The sequence below is a fragment of the Ahaetulla prasina genome, chromosome 10, assembly GCF_028640845.1.
Source record: "Ahaetulla prasina isolate Xishuangbanna chromosome 10, ASM2864084v1, whole genome shotgun sequence".
Taxonomy (NCBI): Eukaryota; Metazoa; Chordata; class Lepidosauria; order Squamata; family Colubridae; genus Ahaetulla; species Ahaetulla prasina.
This window is the reverse complement of record NC_080548.1, coordinates 22,348,709-22,376,677: the sequence shown is the minus strand read 5'-3', so window position 1 is coordinate 22,376,677 and position 27,969 is coordinate 22,348,709. Positions and strand designations below refer to the sequence as shown.

Sequence of the window (27,969 nt, the reverse complement as noted above, 5' to 3'; positions counted from 1 at the left end):
GTCCGATATGCAGTGAGAGTTCTAATCTATCTATCTATCTATCTATCTATCTATCTATCTATCTATCTATCTATCATCTATCTATCTATCTATCTATCTATCTATCTATCTATCTATCTATCTATCTATCTATCTATCTATCTATCTATCGTCTAGTCTATCTGTGAAACCAGACACAGCTCAGATGAAAAAATTGGTCTAGGCAGATTTGATACTGGCCAACTGTGCATCAAGCCAGGGTGATCTACTTCCTCAGCACTTTCATAGGTTTAGATTCCTTGAGTCACAAGGCTCTTTGTTCTTATTGGATACCCTTCCACTATGAAACCATTTTATCGGTCATTCAGTAGGGAGAGATTTTATTAGTCTGATATTGACGGAGATGGTCTATCTCTGTGAAACCCATTGTTGTGACCCAGGCCCAAGTAGGTAGTAGGAAACTCAGTCAGTGTAAAAACAAACAAACTTTATTAGAACAGCTGAGAGTTACTTCATTAAAGCAAATTCCTCCCAACACAATTCCTCAGTCCTATCACTAACCTTGGTCTAATTAGGCAAACTGCCAAAGGCCTTTCTTGGCAAAAGTTCAAAAGACACCAATACAAAATAAATGCAGCAAGACGAAGCTATCAATGTTGTTTTCCGGCAAAGAACCCAAATGCCGTTGCTGGTCTTTTAAGCCTTATGGGAGGGGCCAATCATCTCTTGTTCCTACTCCCGAGTCATCCTCTTTGCTTGAGCTGCTCTTGCTTCTGGTAGCTCTTCTCATGTGTGCATTAGCAACAGGCTCCTTCTATTCCTCTGCCTCACTACTGTCAGTCTCTGGAGGCTCTGGAGTCCACACCTCACTCCCCAATGGCCCTGGCCCCACCTCAGCCTCCGACGCAGAGCCCTCATCCGGGCCTTCTCAGCCTCCAGGACTGGCCCACGCTCTTCCTCAGCCTCATCGCTGTCCAACTCCGTTGCCAGCTCCGCAGGCTGCTGGCTGTCCACAACACCCATCCCCTACAGTGCTGGCACTATGCTTGTGAGGATACGACTCCTTGTCTCTTCTGCCTGCAGGCAGAACTCTGCACTGTCAATTCCTTTGCTGGATGGAGCTAGCTAAGTAGGAGAGTTGTAGCATTTGCCACCCTATCATTACAGAATCTCAAAGCAAGCCTTTCAGCATGTTACTGGCTTGCAACACTGCATCCAGTCATCAGCTTTGAACCCTGATTTCTGCATCTGCAGGAGGTTCATGTCTGTGAATGTACCCTTCAGCGCCACCCTTATCCACAATAGTCAAGGATTATGCCATCAGGAAAGGGTGCCTATTCTTTCATATCCACCCTGCACATTAGAAGTTCTTCTAAGTGACTCAAAACCAGAACAATGCTTAAACTGGAGTGGATTCAATGACCTGATCAAGATGCAATAAATCAGAGTAATAATAACCTTCAAGAGCCACCTTTGCGCTGCATCAAGCATCCCATTGGAATGAAGTGTGACTGACACACCATAACACTTCTGCCATGGTTACTAACCTTCATTTGGATTCCTAAAAACAGAATGAGGAGGAACAAAGGCTATCATCCGCCTATTGTTGTGACCCAGGCCCAAGTCGGTAGTAGGAAACTCAGTCAGTAAGAAAACAAACTTTATTCAAACAGCTGAAAATTACTTCATTCTCAGTGTAGTTCAACTAAATTAAAGCAAATTCCTCCCAACACAAATTCCTCAGTCCTATCACCAACCTTGGTCCAATTAGGCAAACTGCCAAAGGCCTTTCTTGGCAAACGTTCAGAAGACACCGATACAAAAATAAATGCAAGAAGACGAAGCTACCAACGTTGTTTTCCAGCAAAGCCCAAACGCCGTTGCTGGTCTGTTTTAAGCCTTATGGGAGGGGCCAATCATCTCTTGGCCCTACTCTCGAATCGTCCTCTTTGCTTGAGCTGCTCTTGCCTTCTGGCAGCTCTTCTCATGTGTGCATTAGGAACAGGCCCCTCCTGTTCCTCTGCCTCACTACTATCAGGCTCTGGAGGCTCTGGAGTCTGCACCTCACTCCCCGATGGCCCTGGCCCCACCTCAGCCTCACCACTGTTTGACTCTGTTGCCAGCTCCGCAGGCTGCTGGTGGACCACAACACCTATCACCTACACATACCCCAGAATTTGATGTGTCCCATTCAATTGTTCTGGGCAAGATTTCTTAACCATGGCAACTTTAAGATAGGTGGACTTCAATTGCCAGAATTCAGCAGACATCTGTGGAATTCTGGGATTTGAAGTTCACCTATTTTAAAAATGCCAAGGGTTAGAAACCCTGGTCATGGGGTTCCATAAGACCAAACTGGAAGGAATAAATACGTTGCATTCAAAATTCCCACTGGCCAAAGACCAAAGAACAGGGAAGAGAGGGGTCTGTGACATGGGGATAAGGATCAAGAAAATCAAATGGTGGTAAATGGGAATGTGATTGAAGCTGGTTTTTTACACGCAGGAAATATACTTAATTCATTCTCTGTAAAAGAACGTAAGCATATTTTTAACATCGCATACAGGGGTGGGTTTCAAAAAGTTTAGCAAGGAGTTCTCTTCCCGGTTGCTTATTTTTATTTTGCTTCCGTTAAAACAGAAGCTGCTCAGGGGGTTGTCTCAAAGCAAACAAGGCTATTGCTTTATTCTCGATCTCTACTGAAGGTTCTTCTGCCGAAGTGTAAGATCAAGACCTCTCTAACAGGATTTGCTTCATATGGCCAGGTGTGCCTCAAAGGATTGATTGATAGGATACAGGCTGCGTGGGAGGGAGGAAAGAGCAGTCACATAACTGGAACCTTCTGTTTCTAGACAAAGGCAAGGAAGGTGGGGCCAGTGGAGATTTAAGGGTGGTAAACTCTATGGAAATAAATGGCTCTTCATCTAATCGCTCCACTGGCAACAGGAAGACCCAACCAGATGACATCTATTCCCTGCAGGGATGTGTGGCTTTTCAAGTTATTTCTATTTCTACTGATACTTACAGGTAGGTTAAGGAAACCTGGGTATAATAATGAAGTGAACAATGGAAACAGGAATAGATCAGCATCTAGATGCTTCTATAATATCTATGTTTATTTGTAATCTGATGTCTAAGATAGTTTTTTTACATTTTAACACCAGGAGGGTCCTTGGGCGGCTTCTTCTTCTTCTTCTTCTTCTTCTTCTTCTTCTTCTTCTTCTTCTTCTTCTTCTTCTTCTTCTTCTTCTTCTTCTTCTTCTTCTGATTGTTTCCCGATTGCTTATTTGTACCTTATGCCTCTCCTTAAGTGTTGTACCTTAGAATTCTTGATGAATGTATCTTTTCTTTTATGTACATTGAGAGCATATGCACCAAGACGAATTCCTTGTGTGTCCAATCACACTTGGCCAATAAAATTATTCTATTCTATTCTATTCTATTCTATTCTATTCTATTCTATTCTATTCTATTCTCCTTCTCCTCCTCCTCCTCCTTCCCCCCCTCCTCCCTCCTCCTCCATCTTGGTCTTGGTCTTCTGAATTACACTGTCAGATTTGTTAGAAGTCTGGCCCTACCATTCATCCAACGGAGTGAAACCCAGGTTGGAGATGGGGCCACGATATTGGAAGACCATTGGCTCATCATGATCCTCAGGTAGCCAGATTCAACTGTTGGTCAGGTCAATTTATTTTCACCGAATTATGTAGCTGGGTGGCAAAATCTGTCCAGAGTTTCTTTTGATAGATGGGCAGTTATGCAAATTTGTTCAATAAATCTATCATCTATCTATCCATGTCTGAGTCAATATTGTAATTAGCTCGATGTGTGCTGAAATAAACCCACAGCTCTTTTTCCCAAGATTTTGTCAGGAAACAAGAGTTGTTTTCGCACCATGTTTTTTAAAATATGTAACAGGGTTTTTTGCAGGACAATGTCATTGTACTCAGGTCATTATTTTGATATTTTGATGCTATTTGTGGGAAATTGAGTCTGCCTCGAGCCATGAGCCATGGTGGTGCAATGGTTAGATTGCAGTACTGCAGGCTACTGCTGCTGACTGTCGGCTGCCTGCAATTTGGCAATTCAAATCTCACCAGGCTCAAAGTTGATTCAGCCTTCCATCCTTCCGAGGTGGGTAAAATGAGGACCCAGATTGCTGGGGACAATATGCTGACTCTGTAAACCACTTAGAGAGGACTGTAAAAGCACTGTAAAGTGGTATATAAGTCTAAGTGCTATTGCTATTGCCTGCTCGTACTTAATCTGATATTCTCCAGATCTGTGAAAGTAATACATCCCAAAGTATTTAGAAGACATTCAGATCAGGAAAGGTGGAGTTGATGTTGGCCCTGTCTCCTTGCTGATTTAGCGGTAGGACTTTGCTCATTGCTGAGGGATCTTTGTTTCCAGGGACTGCCCAGGATGAGTCTCGGATCATTGGGGGTCAAGAGTGCCCCAAGCATGCTCAACCTTTCCAGGTCATCCTCTCCAACGGGAAGAAAAATGAACCTGATGTCCAGTGCGGTGGCGTCTTGATAGACAAAGACTGGGTACTTACTGCAGCTCACTGTGACCAGCAGGGGTAAGAAAACCTTGAGTTGCAGCAAGGAAAGAAAGTCCAGAAGCGTTGTCTCTGAGTCACCAATTTCTAGATTTCCAGCAAGAGTCTCTGCGGCTCAGGGCCTCTGTGGCTCAGACTGGTAAGACAGTCTGTTATTAACAGCAGCTGCTTGCAATTACTGCAGGTTCAAGCCCCACCAGGCCCAAGGTTGACTCAGCCTTCCATCCTTTATAAGGTAGGTAAAATGAGGACCCAGATTGTTGGGGGGCAATAAGTTGACTTTGTATATAATATACAAATGGATGAAGACTATTGCTTGACATAGTGTAAGCCGCCCTGAGTCTTCGGAGAAGGGCGGGATATAAATGCAAATAAAAAAAAAAGAGTATCAATGGGCTATAAAAAAAATCATTCACTTTGAAATAGCTTTAGCATATTTTGAATACCCAGGGTTAATTTCTGAATACATCCCAGTTGTATTATAAAGATAAAGGTAAAGGTTCCCCTCGCACATATGTGCTAGTTGTTCCCGACTCTAGGGGGCACAGTCTGAAGACGTCTCCATGGTCATGCATGACTAAATGCCAAAGGTGCATGGAACACTGTTACCTTCCCACCAAAGGTGGTCCCTATTTTTCTACTTGCATTTTTTACGTGCTTTCGAACTGCTAGGTTAGCAGAAGCTGGGACAAGTAATGGGAGCTCACCCCGTTACGCGGCACGAGGGATTTGAACCGCTGAACTGCCAACCTTCTGATTGACAAGTTCAGTGTCTTACCCACTGAGCCACTGCATCCCTTATAAGTTGTATCATAGGAATGTTTAATAAGATGCTCTTTTGGGCTGCTCTTGAGCAGACTGGTAGTATTCATTCTGAAACACTGAGATAGAAGACAATTGTGTTTTCCAGTGATAGCCATACCCCAAAGAAATAATAACGTTTACCTTGAAGCAGAAGAGTTTAGCATAAACAAATGCAGAAGGATAGATAGACTCTTTAGCAGCAAGTAATATCAAGGAGGGAAATGGAATTGACATATCTGACTGATTATTCACAGGTAAGTTCCCCTGAGTTCAGTGAGACTAAGGTAAAAAATAAATAGCAATATAGCTTTAATAAGCCAAAACAATTCAATAGTCTATTGACTCTGAATGTTGGTATGAAGATGCTTGACAATACTGTGTTGAGGAATTACTGTATCAACATCCTCACTAAACTAAAATTCCCAGGAAACTTTGGGACAGAGCATGAGAATTAAACTAGCCTAAAAGCTAGTTTAAAAGTTTTAAAATTATTTTAAAAGAATTAAAAGCCTAAAAAGGATGTGGTGGCTCAGTGGGTAAGACACTGAGCTTGTCAATCAGAAGGTTGGCAGTTCAGCGGTTCGAATCCCTAGTGCCACGTAAAGGGGTGAGCTCCCGTTACTTGTCCCAGCTTCTGCCAACCTAGCAGTTTGAAAGCACGTAAAAAATGCAAGTAGAAAAATAGGGAAACCTTTGGTGGGAAGGTAACGGCACTCTGTGCGCCTTTGGAGGTTAGTCATGCCGACCAAATGACCACAGAGACGTCTTCAGACAGCACTGACTTTTCGGCTTTGAAACGGAGATGAGCACCGCCCGCTAGAGTCGGAAATGACTAGCACGCATGTGCGGGGGAACTTTACCTTTACCTTTAAAAGCAGTGTAAGGTAGAGGTGGCATCAAAGGTTGCAAATCGTGGGCCTGAAATGCAAGTTTGGGAAGTAACTCACTGCTGGTGGCCAATGTGGGAAGTGCAGTGGAGGATTAAATAGTTTGGCCCAACAAAAAGGATCTTTTGTGGAGACTTCCTGACAGCAATTTTTTTTCTTCTAACTATGCAGGGATATTCATACCCGGTTGGGTGATCATAGCCTTCGAGACATTGAGGGCTCCGAGCAATGCATCACCTCTGAGCAGAAATTCCGACATCCAGCCTTCAATCCTACCACACACGACAGTGACCTCATGCTGCTAAAGTTGCGCGATTCCGCCATGATCAACCAGTACGTCCGACCCATTGAACTGGCTACGGAATGCGCTCAGCCTAACACTCATTGTGAGGTATCAGGCTGGGGCACGATCAGGTCACCACAAGGTACAATTGTCAGATTGTGTAACCTAGAGCAGCATTTCTCAATCCGGGCAATTTTTAAGTTATGTGGAGTTCAACTCGCAGGATTCTTCAACCATTTTTGAATTCTGAGATATTTCTGATAAATCCATCTTTGTGTCAGGGGTTCTACGGATGCCCTAATTAAATCAGGAGTCTTGAGCCAAGTTTTTTAAAAAATCCAGTCATTTATTAGGAGCTTCATGTTGGCACGTTCCCAAGTGAAGCCAGCCCTACGTAATTTATGCTCCAATTATAACCCTGTTTCCCCCCTCCTTACCAGGGTGTGTCAGCAACCACATTCGCCAACGGAGCAATTTCGCGGGTTGTAGAAGTCAATTCCCCTTCAACTACTGTAGGTATCCCTGGGATATAGCCTTGAGGGAGATAAGCGTGGACTGTGCATCTGTTTTTGGCTGCTGTGCAGTTGCGCCAGTTTCCCATCCCCCCTGGCCTATGGCAACTCGAGAGCAGGCCAGGGATGCTTTGCAAGTTGACACTTTGGGGGGGGGGATGAGGAAGGCCTACATTTCACATAAACAGGAGGTGGGTGAAGAAAGACATTACTAAAACATCAAAGAGTGCTTGAGCAGATCTAAGTCCCAATAAATTTCTCTTACTGGATTATAATATCAAAAAATGTTGGTTTTTTGTTGGTGGTGGTAGTTGAATACCCTGACCTCCTACAGTGTGCACAAGTCTACACAATATCCCATGAAGACTGCAAACAGGCATACTCAAGCTCTATCACGGAAAATATGCTATGTGCTGGTGTGAGAGGAGGAGGTGTGGACTTTTGTCAGGTGAGGGGATTTGCAAAGCCAACATTTGTCACAATAGCTGCTGCATTCTCTCTCTCTCTCTCTCTCTCTCTCTTTCTCTCTCTCTCTCTCTCTCTCCCCCCGCCCTCCCTCCCTCTTTTTCCCTCCACCCTCCCAGAAACGGGCAACCTAAGGTGGTATGCAGTCTCTAAAGTTTCTTGTTGCAATCCGTGGAGCCTTTTCTGCAGAACACATTGAGAAAGCAATCTTCTGTTTTGAGATGGAAAACCCATGTCAACTATAGCATAAGGCAGTGTATTATAGTTGGGGGTAGGAGGGAAACTCCTGCCCCAAACGTCAACTCTCCTTCCACATTGGACATGATTATAATTCTAATTATATCATTAATTGACTATCATTAAGCGTTGTACCTTATGATTCTTGATGAAGGTATCTTTTCTTTCATGTACGCTGAGAGCGTATGCACCAAAGACAAATTCCTTGTGTGTCCAATCATACTTGGCCAATAAAGAATTCTATTCTATTCTATTCTATTCTATTCTATTCTATTCTATTCTATTCTATTCTATTCTATTCATAATTGAGAGCAAGCTTCACAGAATTCAGAGCTTCAGAACTTCAGTCCGCTTGCAGTCTTTAATTACAATTTAACTATTAGTAAATCGTTCACTACAGTATTTATTAGCCTGATTAAGCTGCTGCATACTAAGAAGGCTATTTCAAAGGGGATTTCTGAATTCCTTTCTTAATCAGCTTCCTTCCAACAGCTTTTTGCTTATGGATTTTCTACCATTGTTTTATTTCCCCGGGATCTTCTTGTAAGACCTCCATGCTGCATGTATTTGAACGGTACATCTACCAGTCTTTTATTGTTCCATGTTTTGGCTGGGTTTCTGCAGAGGTATGAATTTGGGATAGAAATCATTTTAAGGCAACAAATGAACAGTTCTGTTCTTTGCCCTGCAGGGCAATTCCGGGGGACCCCTAGTTTGCAACAACAGACTCCAAGGGGTCGTCTCCTGGGGGATGCAAATCTGTGCCCAACCTGGGAAGCCTGGAGTTTATACAAGCATCTGTCAATTCATCGAGTGGATTCGTGACACCATGCAGAGAAATTCAGGCAACCGAGCGGCTTATTCCCGCTAGTGCAATAGGAAGACTTCACTGTATTGGGAGGGATCCCGATGTCAGAATAAATGCTCTAGGAAATTAAATATTAGCTTTCTCCCTGTGCATTTCGCCAGCTTTCATTACGTCCCTTTTTCTATGCATTGACGCATCGTCCAAAATTTGGTGGTGAAAGTAGAGGCCTCGTATACTACTATAACCTTAGAACTGAAAGTTTAGAAATAATATTTGCTTCCTTTTATATTCAAAAAGCACATATATTACCAAACCGTATTTTTAAAAAAGACTCCATTGTTTCATGATTCCACCTTGCGCTCACAGCAGTGGGCAAGACACTGAGTCGTTTCCAAAGATTTTTATAGGATGAATGCAGGATATGGTCAAAAAGTCAACTTCTCCCCATGAATACTGTGGCATCATTGAGGATTTTGGACTCCACCAATGGGCACGGCGGCCACGTGAAAGTCAGATAATTGGCAGAACTAGAATTAGCTAGTGGCTGCATTGCTGGGTACCGGATGCCCCCTTCTGGCACCTGGTCTCCCCAGCAGCAGTGTTTCAGTTGAATTGCTCTACAAGCTGGTTTTTATACAGGTAGTTCTCAACATGCCTCTGGTGGCTCAGACTGGTAAGACAGTCTGTTAGTAACAGCAGCTGCTTGCAATTACTGCAGGTTCAAGTCCCACCAGGCCCAAGGTTGACTCAGACTTCCATCCTTTATAAGGTAGGTAAAATGAGGACCCAGATTGTTGGGGGCAATAAATTGACTTTGTATATAATATACAAATGGATGAAGACTATTGCTTAACATAGTGTAAGCCACCCTGAGTCTTCGGAGAAGGGCAGGATATAAATGCAAATTTTAAAAAAAAACCAAAAAACATGTGACCACAACTGACCCCAGAATCTCAGTTTTAACTCGAGACATCCCATGATAGGATGCGAAGTTACTTCATTAGCAGTCATTAAGTGAATGCCTCGGTTGTTAAGTAAATCCATTTTCCCCAACGGATATATTTTTGGCTGGAAACGAAGTAAATGCAAAAAGAAAAAAATTTGCAAACCATGGTTACGTGACTTTGGGATCCTGCAAATAGTTGTCTAAAGATGAGCCAGTTGTCTAAAATGTAATCACATGATTGCAAGATGGTGTGCGGCCACCATCACTCTGAAAACAGGTCGTAAACAGCTAGGGGAAAGTTCATCATTAAACTTTGAAAGGGTCGATTATTGACTGGTCGTTAATTCGAGGACTATCTGGAAGCATCATTTCCACAAGTAAGAAATCTTTCTTCGCCCTTTCGCTCATTGCATCTTGTCAATGTGTTGTTTTCTTGTCCTTCAGAAAAAGGTACTGTACTTTTCAGGGTTTAAGATGCACTTTTTTCCCCCCATAAGAGGGTGGAAATGTTGGTGTGTCTTATACACCGAATACAGCCATTTTTGGCCTCCCAAAGCCCTGCCCCGGGTGTTCCGTTTTTTGCAAAAAACAGGGTTGTTTTTCGGAAAAACAGGGCGCATAGAGGCTTTGGAAGGCCTGCAGAGTGGTCCTGTGGGCTGGGGAGAGCAAAAACAGGCCTGTTTTTGGCCTCCCAAACCCCTCATGCGTTGCGCTTTTGCCCTCCCCAGCCCCCAGGAACACTCTGCAGGCCTCATAAACCCTCTGTCCGCCCTGTTTTTGCGAAAAACGGGATGCGCAGAGGATTTCGGAGGCCTGCAGAGTGCTCCTAGGGGCCGGGGAGGGCAAAAAAATTTTTTTTCTTCCTTACCTCTTCTAAATCTTGGTGTGTCTTATACACCGGTGCATCTTATAGTCCGAAAAATACAGTACTTCACAGATGCAAGTTGAACAGTGAACAGTGTACATGGGAACATTAACTTGTTGTATGCATGAGCCCACAAAACAGGAAACAAAGTCAGGTGTTCATTACTATGGCGAAAGATACTGCTGCTTCTGTATAATGCTAAATAAATAATAAATAATAAAAATATAAATATCTGGAGAAGGCAATGCCAATTGTTATTGGTGTATGTAGGGAGAAAATAATTTTTTAGTATGAACTGCTGTGCAACTCCAATAAAACGGTATAATCTGCATTGCCAGAATTGATCCAAATTACTTTTTTTACAATTAAAATACCGAGTTTGCAACAGTCCAACCTTTATGGGGTGAAGTAGTAGCTGGGGTTGCAAACAGACAGAATAAGTAATCTAGATTTAATTGTGCGTAGACCACTTCATCCTCTGAATTGCACCAGCTGAATTTCAAGGTGTAATCCAATCCTAAACTGCAGCCAATATTAACTAGGTTTTGTAAAAACAGGAGTTTCGTAACCCATGGTTCAAAAAAGCCCTTTATTCAGCCAGCCCATAGTTAGCATAACGATTTGGAGGATGATTTTTTTTCACAAACAAGTGTTTAAGTTCATCCTTGTCCTTAAATTATGGCTTGGCACAAACTCTAATCCAGAAGAAGCTTCATGTTGCACACGCTGGGACAAAAACAGAAATGCAGATAGATCTTCCTTTCACAAACTGGAAAACAAGAGCCGGAAACAAGTGTTGTTTTTGTAAAACAACGTTTATACACATATTTGAGCTTAGAATGTTATGATACTGAGGAGAATAACTTTCACTTCTGGCCCAATGCACAATTCTGCTTTTCCAATTTCACAAATGTTTATTATTTTGCCCGTTATCCTAGAGATAACAATATCACAGATTATTCCAGAAGCACACACATGGACCTTCCACAATGCTCAACATTTATCCGTAGGGCCTTATGGATACTGAGGTCCAAAACATCTGAAGGATACCAAACGGGGTGAAATGCTCCCAGATCAGACCGGATCACACAATCCAGTAGCAATCGTGGCTGGTAGTTGGGCAATCCGGTAGTGATGGCGGAGCAAAGCTCTGCCCACCCGCCCGGGTGTCATTACTTCCTGGTTTTAACCGGGAAGTAATGTGTTTTTTACCGTCTGCGCATGCGCAGGTTTTGCGCATGTGCAGAAAGTCTGTGCGGTGTGTGCACTTCCGAGCCGGTAAGGAAGGTAAGTAGATTTCACCCCTGATACCAGAGTAACTATCCTTGTTTCAATTCTGGGACTTATCTGATCTCAGGCCCATAATAAAGATAACTGACTTGAACAAAGGAGAGAAACCACTTGTTATTGCTGCAAAATACACCCAATATGGATGGACATAAAAGTAAATTGAATGATAAAAGAAAAAAAAACATGAGTTTTAATAAAAGTGAAAAGACTTTGAATGGATTCAATTAGATGCAAACAATATTTCTTTTTTTTTTTTGATTCATTAAAACAAATCCAAATTGTAGGGAAATCCATAGCAAAAATTCTCAAAAGCCTGTAATTTCTTTCTTCCTAATCAATCTGCGGATGCCAGTAAAATATTTGATCTATTATAAAAAGTACTATTTTAAAAATAAAGCTTTTATTACAACTGCAATATCAAAAGTGTACAGAGCTCCATAACTTCTGAAGCTGCCACAGGTACGCCAGGAATTATGATCCCATCACTCGGTTCAGTCAAGAAAAGGAATTCTCATCTCCTGTCTCATCTTCATCTTCATCTTTGGAAGCATAGATAGCCTGGTTCCGCCTTTTGATTTTCTTGGGGCCAACCGTCCCTTCTTTGTTCTCATCACTTAGGCGCTTCAAAGGCTTCCCCTCAGGGCTTGGCTCCTCGGATTGATTCCCATTGCTGGATTTCTCCAGTTCATCTTCTACAATGTCCAGAGTGTCATTGGGGGACACTGCCATAGAAACAGGCAGGATTCTGATATCAGAAAAGATTTCTGAAGTATTGCAGGAGAGATCAGAGGATGGCCCTTCTGAAGTCTCCAAGTCGTCATCGCAGCTATCATCGTCCAGTAATATTTCATCAGGGTTTGAAGAAATTAAGCTAGAGATATCGGCACTGGACTCCATCATCGACCCGGTAGTGTCTATTTCTTCTTCTTCTTCCTCTTCCTCCTCCTCCTCCTCACCGCTGTGCTCTTCCTTCCGTTGTTGAATTTTAGCATTGATGTCCACAAGGCCGAACCGGGCACAGAATTCGGTAGTCTGGGGGCTGATTCTATGAATCAAGTCAGTCTTTTGCTGAGACTTGTTGGAATTGTAACAAGCCTCGGTAATGCTGAAGTTCTGGGGGATGGCAAGGTCGTGGTTGATCTCTTCCAAAACCTTCTTGATATCGTCTTCGTTAACACTGTAGTCCCATCTGCAAAAGGGGAAAAGCTAAAGAGTTACGGTGAAATGAGCCCTCCTTATTCTGTACCCCTCTACACGTTTTCATCAGGAGCAAAGTAAATTATGGAACTCCATTCGGTTGCATCCCTTACCACTGGCCATACTTCCTACAGGTACCAAAGTTGTAATTCAGCATCATCTCAGTAAAGCTGGCTGAGGAACTCTGGGAGTTGAAGTCCACAAGTCTTAAAAGAGCCAAGTTTGCAGACCCCTGCCCTAGGTCTGTGATGGTGGCACCCAGCCCCCTCTGTGGGCACACAAGCTGTCGCCCCAGTTCAGCTCCGCTGCGCATACACGCGCGCCACCCGCCAACTAGCTGGTCTTTGGGTCTCTGCCATGCGAGGGGCGTGTGTGTGTGGGCCGTATGTGCATGCGCAAGGAAAGGGGGCGTTGCGTGCACATGCATGGCTGGGGTGCATGCGTGGGGGCTGCACACACATTGGATTTTGGGGGTTTGGGTGCATGCGCACATTTGCATGTGTGCACTTTGGGCACTCGGTCTGGAGATGATTAGCCATCACTGCCCCAGGTTGCCCACTCTTGTTTTTGATTGTTACTTAACAGAGCTATCACCCATATGGGCAAACGCTGGTAGACACAATACATAGATAGTCCTCGACTTACAATTTTTTGTTTAGTGACCGTTCAAAGTTGCGACGGCACTGAAAAGAGTGGCTTATGACCATCCTTCACACTTGCGACCATTATAGCATCACCATGGTCAGCTGATCAAACAGCTGGCAACTGACTCGTATTTATGAGAGTTGCAGTGTCCCTGGATTACATGGTCACCTTTTGCAACCTTCCAATAAGCAAAGTCAATGGAGAAACCAGATTCACTTAACAACCGTCTTACTAACACCTGCCATGATATTTGTTTAACAACTGCGGGAAGAGAAGTTGTTAAATGGGGCAAAACTCACTTAACAAATGCCTTACTTATCAATATAAATTTGGGGTCAATGGTGGTCATAACTTGAGGACTACCTATATATAAAGTAATAATAATAACAGAGTTGGAAGGGACCTTGGAGGTCTTCTAGTCCAACCCCCTGCCCAGGCAGGAAACCCTACACCATCTCAGTCAGATGGTTATCCAACATCTTCTTAAAAAGTTTCCGGGTTGGAACATTCATAACTTCTGCAGGCAAGTTATTCCACTGATTGATTGTTCTAACTGTCAGGAAATTTCTCCTTAGTTCTAAGTTGCTTCTCTCCTTGATTAGTTTCCACCCATTTCTTCTTGTCCTGCCCTCGGGTGCTTTGGAGAAAAGCTTGGCCCCCTCTTCTTTATGGCAGCCCCTGAGATATTGGAACACTGCTGTCATGTCTCCCATAATCCTTCTTTTTATTAAACTAGACATACCCAGTTCCTGCAACTGTTCTTCATATGTTTTAACCTCCAGTCCCCTAATCCTCTTGGTTGCTCTTCTCTGCACTCTTTCTAGAGTCTCCACATCTTTTTTACATTGTGGCAGCAGAAAATTGCAGTATTTCAAGTGTGGCCTTACCAAGGCATTATTAGCACTGGTATTAGCGCTTCTCGTGATCTCGATTCTATCCCTCTGTTTATGCAGCCCAGAACTGTGTTGGCTTTTTTTGGCAGCTACTGCACACTGCTGGCTCATATCTAAATGGTGGTCCACCAAGATCCCTTTCACAGTTGAGAGGTATCTATTGAGCAAGGTACCAAGGTACCTTTTAGTCCAAGAAAGGGTCTTTTAGTTATGCTGAGAAACCTGGTCTATGTATCTACACTACAGTTCTCGAGAACAGTTTCCCAACCTTTCTGGGCTGGCAACCCAGAGTGCGGGGGAGAGGGAGGGGCCTTTACACACACATGCATGAACAGGGCTGTGAGCACGCAATGCAAATGGGGTGGTGACTGCACCCCAGCACTCATAAAGTTCATAAAGTTTCTTAGCAGTTTTGATATCGTGGCTTAGAACTTTAGCTCTTATTTTTAATGTGTCTGGGCATGAAGAATCTCTCTAACTATCCAGCAGCTTAAAACCGTGATGGTGAACCTATGGCACACGTGCCAGAGGTGGCACGCAGTGCCCTCTCTGATGGCACGCGAGCAGTCGCCCCAGTTCAGCCCCGCTGCGCATGCGCACATGCCTCCCGCCGGCCGATCTGCATGCGGGGCGGGGCTGTGTGGCAGGTGCAGGGGTGCATGTGAATGCACGGGGAGGCGCATGTGCATGGGGCACATGTGCATTGCATTTTGGGGGTTCGGCCACCTTTTTTTTTTGTTTGTTTACATTTATACCCCGCCCTTCTCCGAAGACTCAGGGCGGCTTACAATGTATAAGGCAATAGTCTCATTCTATTTGTATATTTTTTTACAAAGTCAACTTATTGCCCCCCCAACAATCTGGGTCCTCATTTTACCTAGCTTATAAAGGGTGGAAGGCTGAGTCAACCTTGGGCCGGGCTCGAACCTGCAGTAATTGCAGGCTCTGTGTTCTAATAACAGGCTTCACTACTGCCTGAGCTATCCCGGCCTTTTGGGCACTTGGTCTGGAAAAGGTTAGCCATCACCGGCTTACATGGTTGAATCTTCTTGTAAAAGCAACTGAATTTGGTGCTGAATTATATTTTCCCTTTTCATTCCAACACAGCACTCGTGGCAACGCTAGCACGAGTGCGCGCAGTGGCTAGCCAGTCATGTGGCCCGGTGGCCACAGGTTGGGGACCCTTCCTCTCAAACTTCAGACTGAATTTACCAGCCCACACGATTACAATAAACCTACTTTTCATGCAGTCCATTATTTTCAGGCATGTTCCAGTAGCAAGGAGAGACGTTAATGAGATCATTAGTAGCCTTCAGAACAGCAATCCATTCAGGGTCATATTCCAGGCAATCGGATGCAGTGGGATTGTGTTCGATCTCTACAATCTTAAGAGGAGAACGAGATATCAAGCGAGGCCCTCACAACAGAGAAAAGACAACCACAAACTTCAGGTGGGGACACCTAAGCAATACACGCCCTCGACTTTCAACAGTTCATTTAGCGGGTGAATGGCAAATTTGAAGTGACTTACGGCCGTTTTTCACACTTAACGACAGCTGCAGCCTCCCCATGGTCATGTGATCAAAACTGAGACACTTGGCAACTGACTCATACTGACAATGGTGGCAGTGCGCCGGGGTCACGCCCTCGTCACTTCCCGCCTGGACTATTGCAATGCTCTCTACATGGGGCTCCCCTTGAAGAGCACCCGGAGGCTCCAGTTAGTCCAGAACGCGGCCGCGCGGGTGATAGAGGGAGCACCGCGCTGCTCCCATATAACACCTATCCTGCGCGGCCTACACTGGCTACCGGTAGTCTTCCGGGTGCAATTCAAGGTTTTGGTTACCACCTTTAAAGCGCTCCATGGCTTAGGACCGGGATACCTTCGAGACCGCCTTCTGCCGCCGATTGCCTCCCAACGACCTGTGCGCTCCCACAGAGTGGGCCTCCTCGGGGTGCCGTCAACCAAACAATGTAGGTTGGCGACCCCCAGAGGGAGGGCCTTCTCTGTGGCGGCACCAGCCCCTGTGGAACGAGCTTCCTCCGGGATTATGACAACTCCCCGACCTCCGGACCTTCAGACGTGAACTGAAGACTCTATTATTTCAGCGTGCGGGACTAGCCTAAGAATAAAAATGTTTTCGCTAAATTTTAATGGGGGGTTTTACCGGTTTTTACTGTTTTAGTGATCAGGCCATGATAATATTTAGTTTTAACTGGGTTTTAATGTTTATTTATTATATTGTTTTTAATACGCCTGTGAACCGCCCGGAGTCCTCCGGGAGATGGTGCGGTATATAAGTTTAATAAATAAATAAATAAATAAATAAATAAATGTGATCTCCTTTTGGGACCTTCTGACAAGCAAAATCAGTGGGGAAGCCAGATTTGTTTAACCACCATGCTATTAACTGAACAACCGTGTTACTAATTTAAAGCTGCAGGGACTCACTTAACGATGATGTCAAGAAAGGTCATAAAATGGGGCAAAATTCTCTAAACAAGTGTCTCACTTAGCAACAGAAATTCTGGGCCCAGTTGTGGTCGTACGTCAAGGATTACCTGTACATCAGAAGCCTAACTGTAAAGTAGGTGTGCAGAATCTTTACCTAGGGGGTCAAAAATGACCTTAGTGGGTTTCAATCTAGACCTGTGATGCACCAAAGACAAATATCTTGTGTGTTCAATCACACTTGGCCAATAAAGAATTCTACATCCTATCCTATCCTATCCTATCCTATCCTATCCTATCCTATCCTATCCTATATGCTATGCTATGCTATGCTATTCTATTCTATTCTACATTCTATTCTACACTCTATTCTATTTTATTCCACTCTATTTTATTCCACTCTATTTTATTCCACTCTATCATTCCACTCTATTTTATTTTATTCTAACTGTAAAGTAGGTGTGCAGAATCTTTACCTAGGGGTCAAAAATGACCTTAGTGGGTTTCAATCTAGACCTGTGATGCACCAAATAACCATGAGCTTAAAACACATCTATTTATCTGTGCAGGACTGGACTAGATTTTAAAATTTAAATTGGTTTTAAATGGGTTTTATTATGTATATTGTTATTTTTAATTATTCGGCCATTTGTAATAAGTTTTTTAACTGATGTTTTATTTTGTATTTATATGTATATTTTTATTTGGCTGTGAACCGCCCTGAGTCCCTAGGGAGATAAGGCGGTATAAAAATACGAAAAATAAATAAATAAATAAATAAATATGCTATGCTATGCTATGCTATGCTATGCTACGCTACGCTATTCTATTCTATTCTACATTCTATTCTATTTTATTCCATTCTAAAGGTTTTCACTCCAGGTTATTGATACTACTTGCTTCTCCCAGATTTATGTTAAAGTATAAAGCTGGAAAGGCATAAATTGGGGAAAGAAGACCTACGAGCGGAAATTCCCTTTGCTGTTGCTATTGTCTATTGAGTAAGAGTATCATATGTAAATTGATGAGGTACAAGTTCTGCAAGTATGTCATGCTTACAGTTAAAATCCTTCTCCCAGACTGGGTCAATCAAGTGAAGGGCAGCCTTCAAAACTGGGTAGTTTCGGGCGAGGTGACGGAGGCTAGTCTTGTTGAGACCATCTGGGAGGAGTTTGACCCTGTGGCTCCCGAGGACATGGACAGGTTGCTGGGGCGGCTGAATGCCACCACATGTTTATTGGACCCGTGTCCCTCCTGGCTGGTGCTGGCCACCCGGGAGGTTACACGAGGCTGGCTCCAGGGGATTGTTAACGCTTCTCTGAGGGAGGGTGTTGTTCCCACCGCCTTGAAAGAGGCGGTGGTGAGACCCCTCCTCAAGAAGTCTTCCATGGACCCAGCTGTTTTGAGTAACTATCGTCCAGTCTCCAACCTTCGCTTTGTGGCGAAGGTTGTTGAGAGTGTGGTGACACACCAGTTACCCCAGTACCTGGATGAATCTGTCTATCTAGACCCGTTCCAGTCCGGTTTCCGACCCGGGTACAGCACGGAGACAGCTTTGGTCGCATTGGTGGATGACCTCTGGAGGGCCCGGGATAGAGGTTATTCCTCTGCCCTGGTTCTCCTTGATCTCTCAGCGGCTTTTGATACCATCGACCATGGTATCCTGCTGCGGCGGTGGGAGGGATTGGGTGTGGGAGGCACCGTGTTTCGGTGGTTCTCATCCTATCTCTCCAACCGACCGCAGACGGTGTTGGCAGGGGGGCAGAGGTCGACCTCGAGGCGCCTCCTTTATGGGGTGCCACAGGGGTCGGTTCTCTCGCCTCTCCTGTTCAACATCTACATGAAACCGGTGGGCGGGGTCATCAGTGGTTTTGGGGTGGGTTATCAACTGTCGCGGATGACACCCAGCTGTACATTTCCACCCCTGACCACCCCAATGTAGCTGTTGAAGTGTTGTCTCGGTGTGTGGAGGCCGTATGGGTCTGGATGGGGAGAAACAGGCTCAAGCTCAACCCCTCCAAGACTGAGTGGCTGTGGATGCTGGCATCCCGGTACAGTCAGGGGCAACCGCTGACTGTTGGAGGCGAATCATTGGCCCCAATGGAGAGGGTGCGCAATTTGGGGGTTCTCCTGGATGGACGGTTGTCTTTTGAAGATCACTTGGCGACCGTCTCCAGGAGAGCTTTTTACCAGGTTCGCCTGGTCCGCCAGTTGCGCCTTTCTGACCGGGATGCCTTATGCACGGTCACTCACGCCCTCGTCACTTCTCGCCTGGACTACTGTAACGCTCTCTACATGGGGCTCCCTTGAGGTGCACCGGAGACTTCAGTTAGTTCAGAATGCAGCCACGCGGGTGATAGAGGGAGCCACTCGTGGCTCCCATATAACACCGATCCTGCGCAGGCTGCACTGGCTGCCTGTGGTTTTCCGAGTGCACCTCAAGGTGTTGGTTACTACCTTTAAAGCGCTCCATGGCATAGGACCGGGATATCTTCGGGACCGCCTTCTGTTACCACATGCCTCCCACCGCCGGTACGCTCTCATAGAGAGGGCCTCCTCAGGGTGCTGTCAGCCAAACAGTGCAGGCTGGCGACCCCCAGGGGGAGAGCCTTCTCTGTGGGGGCACCTACCCTCTGGAATGAGCTTCCCCCAGGACTTCGACAACTTCCAGACCTCCGGACCTTTCGCCGCGAGCTTAAAACATATCTATTCTTTCGAGCAGGACTGGCTTAAATAGGGTTTTTTAAATATGGATTTTATTGGGGTTTATTTTATATTTTGTACTGTATTTTAAATTTAGGCTATTGGAATAAGTTTTTAAAATATTGTTTTTATTGAAATGTATCGTTTTATTTTATCTGCCTGTTCACCGCCCTGAGTCCTTCGGGAGAAGGGCGGTATACAAATTAAATTATTATTATTATTATTATTAACCGTTGACCGATGAGATTAAGATCAGATGCAAATGCAAATTCAGATGAGGTTAAAAAAAACCGCTAAAAAATGAAAGCACATCTACAAAGTGGTTAGCTCAGGGGTCAGCACCCTGCGGCTCTGGAGCCGCATGAGGCTCTTTCACCACTCTGCTGCGGCTCCGTCACTCAAAATACACGTCACAACTGCCAATGTGCGACACCCGCCGGCACGCGATTTATTGAGCTTTTCAATCCCTGGTAGGCCAACCACGGATAAATCCAAGAAAAGAAAAGTTTCAGAAGAAAACAGAACATTTAATTCAACTACATTTGTGGCCGCTCAAGAAACAGACAGGCCCGGGAAAGGTTTTGTGGCTTCTGGTGTTTTCTTTTCTGTGGGAAACGGGTCCAAATGGCTCTTTGAGTGTTTAAGGTTGTAGACCCCTCGGTTAGCTAATCATTTTGCTTTCCTTCCACAGAAGACTCCAAAGTTCGTGTATCTTACTGATATATCCCAAAGCGTCCAAACAGAAAAACTGAAGATTGTTTTTACCTGAAGGAAATCCCTGTGGGGCAGGCATTTATCCAGAGCCAGAAACTTGGTCGTTTTGGGTTGCTCTTCGCTATTATCAGCCTAAAAAGCAAGAACAGGGATAGTCATATTGTGAAAGGCCTCCCCCCTGCTACCTTTTTTAAGGCTCAATTTTTAAAGTTCATGACAACATTAATGATTTATAGCTTCTATTGCCTAAATACCACTGTACTCTGTATTCTATATCCTGTATTCTATAATGTAGTATTTTCCTCAACCTTGGCGTGTTTAAGATATGTGGACTTTTAACTTCCCAGATCTTGTCCTTTTGAGGCAACAAGCCAGGACGTGGTGTGAATCCCATCATTTGAGTTGATATTTTATTTTTTTATTTTTTATTTTTTTATTTGTCAATCATATACAACAGGTAGAAGTATAAACATAATTTGGATACATGAAAAGAGTAAATAAAAAAGGAATATTAGGACAGGTAGGTAGGCATGCAGGTGCACTTATACACACCCGTTACAGACCTCTTAGGAATGGGGTGAGGTCAACAGTAGACAGTTTAAGCTTACAGTTTTGGGGTAATAAAATATTATTTTACTATTGTGGATTTCCCCTTCTCCACAATTTGGCCATTCTTTACTGTTGTTTTAATTGACTTTATAACTTGTTTTAACGTACTGTAAGCTGTCCCGAGTCAATGGCGAAGTGGGTAACCTTAAAACAATGAAGTAATAAGTGAGTAAGTAAGTAACAATTTTGGTATTCCTTTAAGAAGCTGGTATCTTAACTATTATAGTTTGAAGCAGACTGTCTTTGTAACATCATTCCTGTGAAACATTTTACAAAATTGGAAGATTATGTCCACTGTTAAAAGTTCTCCAGTTTTCATTACAATGTACTCAGTTTACAGAAAACAATCCCCCTCATCCCACCCCCATTCTCTACATTTCTTACCTCTGGGGCAGTGGTGGGTTTCAAATTTTTTTACTACCAGTTCTGCGGGTGCGGCTTGGTGGGCATGGCATGGCTTGGTGGGCGTGGCAGGGGAAGGATACTGTAAAATCTCCATTCCCAACCCACTCCAAGGGAAGGTTAGAGGGGCAGAGAATAGATGGGAGCGGGGGCAGTCAGAATTTTTATTACCAGTTCTCCGAACTACTCAAAATTTCCACTACCGGTTCTCCAGAACTGGTCAGAACCTGCTAAAACCCACCTCTGCTGTGGGGGTCTCCAACCTTGACAAATTTAAAACTGGGCTGTTGGTCTGAGTTCCGAGCTCGGCAGTTTGGCTGCAAACGTTTCGTCCTCATTCAAGGAGACATCATTCCGTACGCTTTGAATTGTGCTCGCACACGGACGATGTTTCCTCGAATGGTGACGAAACATTTGCAACCAAATTGTTGAGCTCGGAGTTCGGCCCAATAGTCCAATTCGAGCTACTTATATTCAAACACATTTCGAATTTAAAACTTTTTGGACTCCGTCACCCAGAATACTGGGAGCTGAAGTCCACGAGTCTTAAAAGTTGCCATGGTTGGAGACCTGTGTCTTACCTGATGCTGCATTAATGCTGCAAACTTGACGTGCAAATGAGCCGAAAACCAGTAACTGGGTTTCAAGTGCTGCAGGAGTTCTGATGCCGCTGGGCTCCCTAAAGTGTTGTTCTCCACTTCTGAGCGGAAGAAGGATTTCTTCTTAAGCAGCAACGCCTTGTTCCCGTAGTGGTAGATGCTTCTAGGCCAATCATGGGACAAAAATACGTCCATGGGCTGCTTGAGCTGAAACCAACAACAGAAGTGAAGTGAAAGATCAGATCATATTTCCATTTGCCCAAAACTGGAAGCAAAAATATACCCCAACAAACATGATGGTTATAAAAAAAAGGTGCTGGAATGTGCAGAAGCAGATAAATTAATGATGGAACTTAAGGACGGAGAGGAAATGATTTATTATGAAATATGGAACAGATGGTATGATTGGCTGGAAAAGGAATAGAAAATTAATGGTTAGTGCACAGGCTCGATTTTCGGTCATGATGGCCTCCTGCAGCCCTCTGCCAGCGAAAACCGAGCTCAGGGCTTCGTTTTCACTGGCAGAGAACTGCAGGAGGCTGTCACAGCCCAAAATGGAGCCTCGACAAATGATGCTGATCAACACTCACCCGGCCACATTTTAAATGGTGAGAATGAATATAGGTATTTTCTACTTACAATGGTTCATTTAGCGACCATTCAAAGTTACAACGGCACTGAAAAAAGTGACTTACATCTTCATGCTAACATGATCAAAAATTCAGAAGCTTGGCAACCGGTTCATATTTATGGACGGTTGCAGTGCCCTGGGGTCACGTGATCCCCTTTTGCGACCTTCTGACAAGCAAAGTCAATGATTCACTCAACAACCGTGTTAACAAATCCAATGATCCACTTAACCACGATGGCAAGAAAAGCCGTAAAATGGGGCAAAGTCAGTCAACAAATGTTTCACTTCGCAACATCAATTTTGGGCTCAATTGTGGTCGTAACTCAGGGACTACCTGTATGAAGGAGAACCCAATATATGACAAGATGACATTTAGAGTTACCTGCTTCAGCTTGAAAACTTCAATATTTCTCACATGATAGATGCTTCGTACTGTGTCCTGGTTGTAAGGAGGATATTCAAAGTGACCTGAAACAAGTTCAGAAACATCAACTTGAAACATCAAGAAATGTCTTTAGTTCACTTTGAAAGACAGGTCCTGCCTAATACTTGCAGGGGGACTATAGGCTAAAGGAAGGGTCTGCAAACTTGGCTTTTAAGACTTGCAGATTTCAACTCCCAGAGTTCCTCAGCCAGCAAAGCTAGCAAAGCTGTCTGAGGAACTCTGGGAGCTGAAGTCCGCAAGTCTTAAAAGAGCCAAGTTTGCAGACCCCTGGGCTAAAATATTAACTTAAAAATAAAATCCCAGAAAGCGATAATAGTATTGTGCCAAAAAAACCTGCATAGATTAATCTAAGTTTTATAAACTTGAGTTCAAAGTCAAAGGAGACATGAATTTAACAGAAAGAGCTGCTAGACTGAAAATCATGCTACGCTTGGACTTATCCCTTTGGTTTCAACAAAAACTGAAAAGAGTTGGCTCCTGCACAGTCAAAGGAAAACAATCTGATAGCAGATTTGACTGTTACCAAAATATGGGACACATACAAACAGGGCCATTCACCCAGAGGACTGGCCTTTGATACGTGGCAAGCACTCGAATGCTTTCATAATGTCTCCTTAGCTTTTCTACCTGATCAGAAATTATTCCATTCTTGGGTGTTTGTTTTATTAGTTCCAATCTAACTTCAGGAGTAGCCTGGAGAGGGATTTTTGAGATTGTGTTAGTCAAATAACCCAAGATCAAACTAGAATTTCAGATCCTATTTTGACAAGCCAGCTTCCTATTCTTCTCCTTGTGCCATATCCGTCATCGGGCGTTGGCGAGCATGTTAGGTGATCCTATTTTTATCAACAGCCGCATGAAAAAGTGCTGCTGAGTTTTGTCCAAATCAGTCCCTTAGGTTTTGAAGCCGTGATGTTCTTCTTCTGCCTGGACCTCGTTTGCCTTCAATCTTTCCTTGGAAGATTAAATGAAGGATGACGTATTTTTCTGGCTGTCGCATCACCTGTCCAAAATATTCTAACTTTCGCTTTTTTATGGTTTTGATGATTTCCCTTGGCTTTCCCAGGCGGCTTACATTACAGCTTCCCATTACAGTTAATCAATCCTAAATGTATATATCAATAACAATAAAAGCAGCAAAAAGGACTAGAACGAAGCCACACAAATTTCGATGGCCCATTTGCTTAAAACCAGAGCTTGAAGAATTACTCATACGCACCTCTTCTGTAATCATGACCTTTGAAAATACCAGAGAGGCCACCAATTCTCACCCCTCGGTACCTGACAACTCCAGCATAACCTGTGTGGAGAATAATAAAATAACCTTGACAAAGAGATGCAGGAAACATTACCTAGGCAAAAGGCAACAATTGTAAATCCAGAACGTCCAGATAATAATTGAACACGTCTCAGGAAGGCTCCTCCCTAATTCTCAAGGCTCAAAACATCTTAAAAAGTTGCACAATTAAAAAATGTAGCATGGGAAAAAAATAAAGATATAAAATGCTGGGGGGGAAAAACAATCTGCTTCAACATCCCGAAGCAAACTACTGCAGTTAAAATGATGTATTTTTATATGATGTTCTGCGAAATGGGCAGCTGTATAAATATGACGGGTAAATAAATAAAATACTGATAGAAGAACCACATTGTCTCATCCATGTAGGTTTTCACCCCTTCTCCCTTTCTACACCAAGCTTTTGATACTATCAAGCCAGAAAGCAAAACAAAAAAACAAAAAAAACCACAATACCAAGATAATAGATGTTGGGGGCCACCCATCCACCATACGGTAACTCTTGCAAGTGGTTGGAGGCCTCATGATTGCCACCAATGAAGATAGTCAGGACAGGCGCTTTCTTCTCTCCAGAATAATATCTAGGGAAAAGACAGTTGGAAGTTTGAGCTGTTAGTGGTCCCGGTTTTTCTATTTTGATATCCTCTACTTAGAAGAAGTCACAGTAACACCATTAATTAACTCTTTCAATAGGAACTGAAGGGAAGGGCCTTGCCAAGAAGGTACAGCTGGTGGGCATAAAATTACCAGCAAAGCTGGCTGAGGAGTTCTGGGAGTTGAAGTCCACAAGTCTTAAAGTTGCCAAGGTTGGAGACCCCTGCTTTGGAGAATAGCTTGACTCCTTCTTCTTTGGGGCAAATATTGGAAGACTGCTATCATGTCTTCCCTAGTCCTTCTTTTCATCAAACTAGACACGCCCAGTTCCTGCAACCGTTATTTGTATGTTTTAGGCTCCAGTCCAGGGGTGAAATCCAGCAGGTTCTGACCGGTTTTGGAGAACCGGCAGCGGAAGATTTGAATAGTTTGGAGAACTGGCAAATACCACCTCTAGCTGGCCCCAGAGTGTGGTGGGAATGGAGATTTTGCAGTATCCTTCCCCTGGAATGGGGAGGGAATGAGGATTTTGCAGTATCCTTCCCCTGGAGTGGGGAGGGAATGGAGATTTTGCAATATCCTTCCCCAGGGGTGGGGAGGGAATGGGGATTTTGCAATATCCTTCCCCAGGAGTGGGGATTTTGCAGTATCCTTCCCCAGGGGTGGGGAGGGAATGGGGATTTTGCAATATCCTTCCCCAGGAGTGGGGAGGGAATGGGGATTTTGCAGTATCCTTCCCCAGGAGTTCGGTGGGAATGGGGATTTTGCAGTATCCTTCCCCTGCCAAAAAAAAAAAATGGATTTCACTACTGCTCCAGTCCCCTCATCATCTTGGTTGCTCACACTCTTTCTAGAGTCTCCACATCCTTTTTTTTTCTTTCTTACATCCTGGCGACCCAAAACTCACAACGCTTCGCTTGACTCTCCGACCTGCAACAGACTTTACACACACATCACACACTCCGGCCCCCCCATTCCGGTCCCCTCCCCACACTCACTTGGCAAAGCCTCCCAACTGGCGGTACTTGGACGGCACCGCCATGCAGCGCAGGTCGGCCGCGTTGCGCACGGCTTGGAAATCCCCGGCGCAGAGCAACAACTCCGGCCGGGCGTCGGCGTGGCGCTGCTCCAGCAGCTCCAGAGTCTCGTACAGCTTATCCAGCGCGCCATGACAGCAACCGGCCACCGCCACCTTCATCTTCCCGGACGGGACATGCGCGCTTTCGTCGGGCCGGCCTCTTACTCACACGCAGGCGCCCGCCTTCGCTTTCGGGGACTAGGCCGGAACCAACCGCCGCTTCTTGGCCGCCAATGCCCATGCGCTCGCGGAAGCGCAGCCGGGCTTGAGCGCTTGGCTGCCTTGCAAAGATACGAAGGGCTGTTTTACAGCTGGGGGGCTTCTTTTCTTTTTCCCCTTCTTCTGCTTTCGTCCTTCCTGCCCCAGAGCTTTTTTTTCTTTTTCGGGTGGGTTCCTCTGGAAAAATGGCGTGGAAACGAAAAATGCACGGAGAGCAGCGCGAAACGGAATAGAATAGAATAGGATACGATACGATACGATACGATACTGGAATAGGAATAGAATAGAATAGAATTGAATTGAATTGAATTCTTTTATTGGTCAAGTGTGATTGGACACACAAGGAATTTGTCTTGGTGCAGATGCTCCCAGATAAAAGAAAAGATACCTTCATCAAGAATCCTAAGGTACAACACTTAATGATAGTCATAGAATAGAATAGAATATGAATTAGGAATAGAATAGAATAGAATAGAATAGAATTTTTTATTGGCCAAGTGTGATTGGACACACAAGGAATTTGTCTTGGTGCAGATGCTCCCAGATAAAAGAAAAGATACCTTCATCAAGAATCCTAAGGTACAACACTTAATGATAGTCATAGAATAGAATAGAATATGAATTAGGAATAGAATAGAATAGAATTTTTATTGGCCAAGTGTGATTGGACAAACAAGGAATTTGTCTTTGGTGCATATGCTCTCAGTGTACACGAAAGATACCTTCATCAAGAATCCTAAGGTACAACACTTAATGATAGTCATAGAATAGAATAGAATATGAATTAGGAATAGAATAGAATAGAATAGAATAGAATTTTTATTGGCCAAGTGTGATTGGACAAACAAGGAATTTGTCTTTGGTGCATATGCTCTCAGTGTACATGAAAGATACCTTCATCAAGAATCCTAAGGTACAACACTTAATGATAGTCATAGAATAGAATAGAATATGAATTAGGAATAGAATAGAATAGAATAGAATAGAATAGAATAGAATAGAATAGAATAGAATAGAATTTTTTATTGGCCAAGTGTGATTGGACACACAAGGAATTTGTCTTGGTGCATAGGCTCACAGTGTACATAAAAGAAAAGATACCTTCATCAAGGTACAACTCGCTAAAGTCGCTGCCACCATCCTGTCCCATCTAACCTGTGGAAATTTGGCTTCTAGAAACAAGCCCCATCTTTAAATAGTATTTTTAGGGCACCTTTCCTTTTCCTAACGTACAAGTCATTTGGTGTTAGTGGTGAAGGGGCTTGGCTTGGTAGAAACTAGGAGACAATGTTAAATTCTAGTCCCATTTTAGAAATGAAAGCTGGTTTAGGAGGTGGCTTGGCTCCTCCTCTCTCTCAAAAACCCAATCCAACCCGCCTCACAGGGTTGTTGTGGTAAAAACAGGATGCACATTTGCTGTCCTGAGTTACTTATAAAGTTTTTATTTATTTTATTTCTTTGTCAATCATATATGAGATAACAGGTAAAAGTATAATCATAGTTGGATACATGAAAAGGTAAGTAAAAAAGGAATATTAGGACAGGTACGGTAGGCACGCGGGTGCCCTTATGCATGCCCCTTAATTTTATTTCATTTATTTTATTTATTTATTTGTCAATCATATATAAGATAACAGGTAAAAGTATAAACATAATTTGGATACATGAAAAGAGTAACAGAGAAAAGAGTAACAGTAGCAGAGTTGGAAGGGACCTTGGAGGTCATCTAGTCCAACCCCCTACTCAAATAGGAGACCTGTACTAGGGCTTCGAACCACCGACCTTTCTGATCGACAAGCTCAGTGTCTTAGCCACAAGTAGTAATAAAGTAAAATAAATAAATAATAAAAT

General features: G+C 43.8%; 2 protein-coding genes across 2 annotated transcripts; one reads left to right on the top strand and one right to left on the bottom strand.

Moving 5' to 3' along the window:
- The first annotated feature begins 2,882 nt into the window (after positions 1 to 2,882).
- Positions 2,883 to 8,683, top strand: LOC131204498 (kallikrein-14-like). Its single transcript, XM_058195871.1, has 5 exons — positions 2,883 to 3,006; positions 4,393 to 4,564; positions 6,406 to 6,659; positions 7,341 to 7,477; positions 8,423 to 8,683. The coding sequence occupies exons 1-5, from the start codon at positions 2,892 to 2,894 to the stop codon at positions 8,600 to 8,602; spliced, it is 858 nt and encodes a 285-aa protein (XP_058051854.1). The 5' UTR covers positions 2,883 to 2,891; the 3' UTR covers positions 8,603 to 8,683.
- Positions 8,684 to 11,009: 2,326 nt separating this feature from the next.
- Positions 11,010 to 26,683, bottom strand: DBR1 (debranching RNA lariats 1). The gene is made up of 8 exons (XM_058195866.1): positions 25,820 to 26,683; positions 24,684 to 24,808; positions 24,150 to 24,230; positions 22,868 to 22,953; positions 21,837 to 22,061; positions 20,296 to 20,376; positions 15,615 to 15,760; positions 11,010 to 12,829 (listed from the first exon to the last, which is right to left on the bottom strand). Exons 1-8 carry the CDS (start codon positions 26,017 to 26,019, stop codon positions 12,136 to 12,138), a joined length of 1,638 nt encoding a protein of 545 aa, XP_058051849.1. The 5' UTR covers positions 26,020 to 26,683; the 3' UTR covers positions 11,010 to 12,135.
- Positions 26,684 to 27,969: the final 1,286 nt, after the last annotated feature.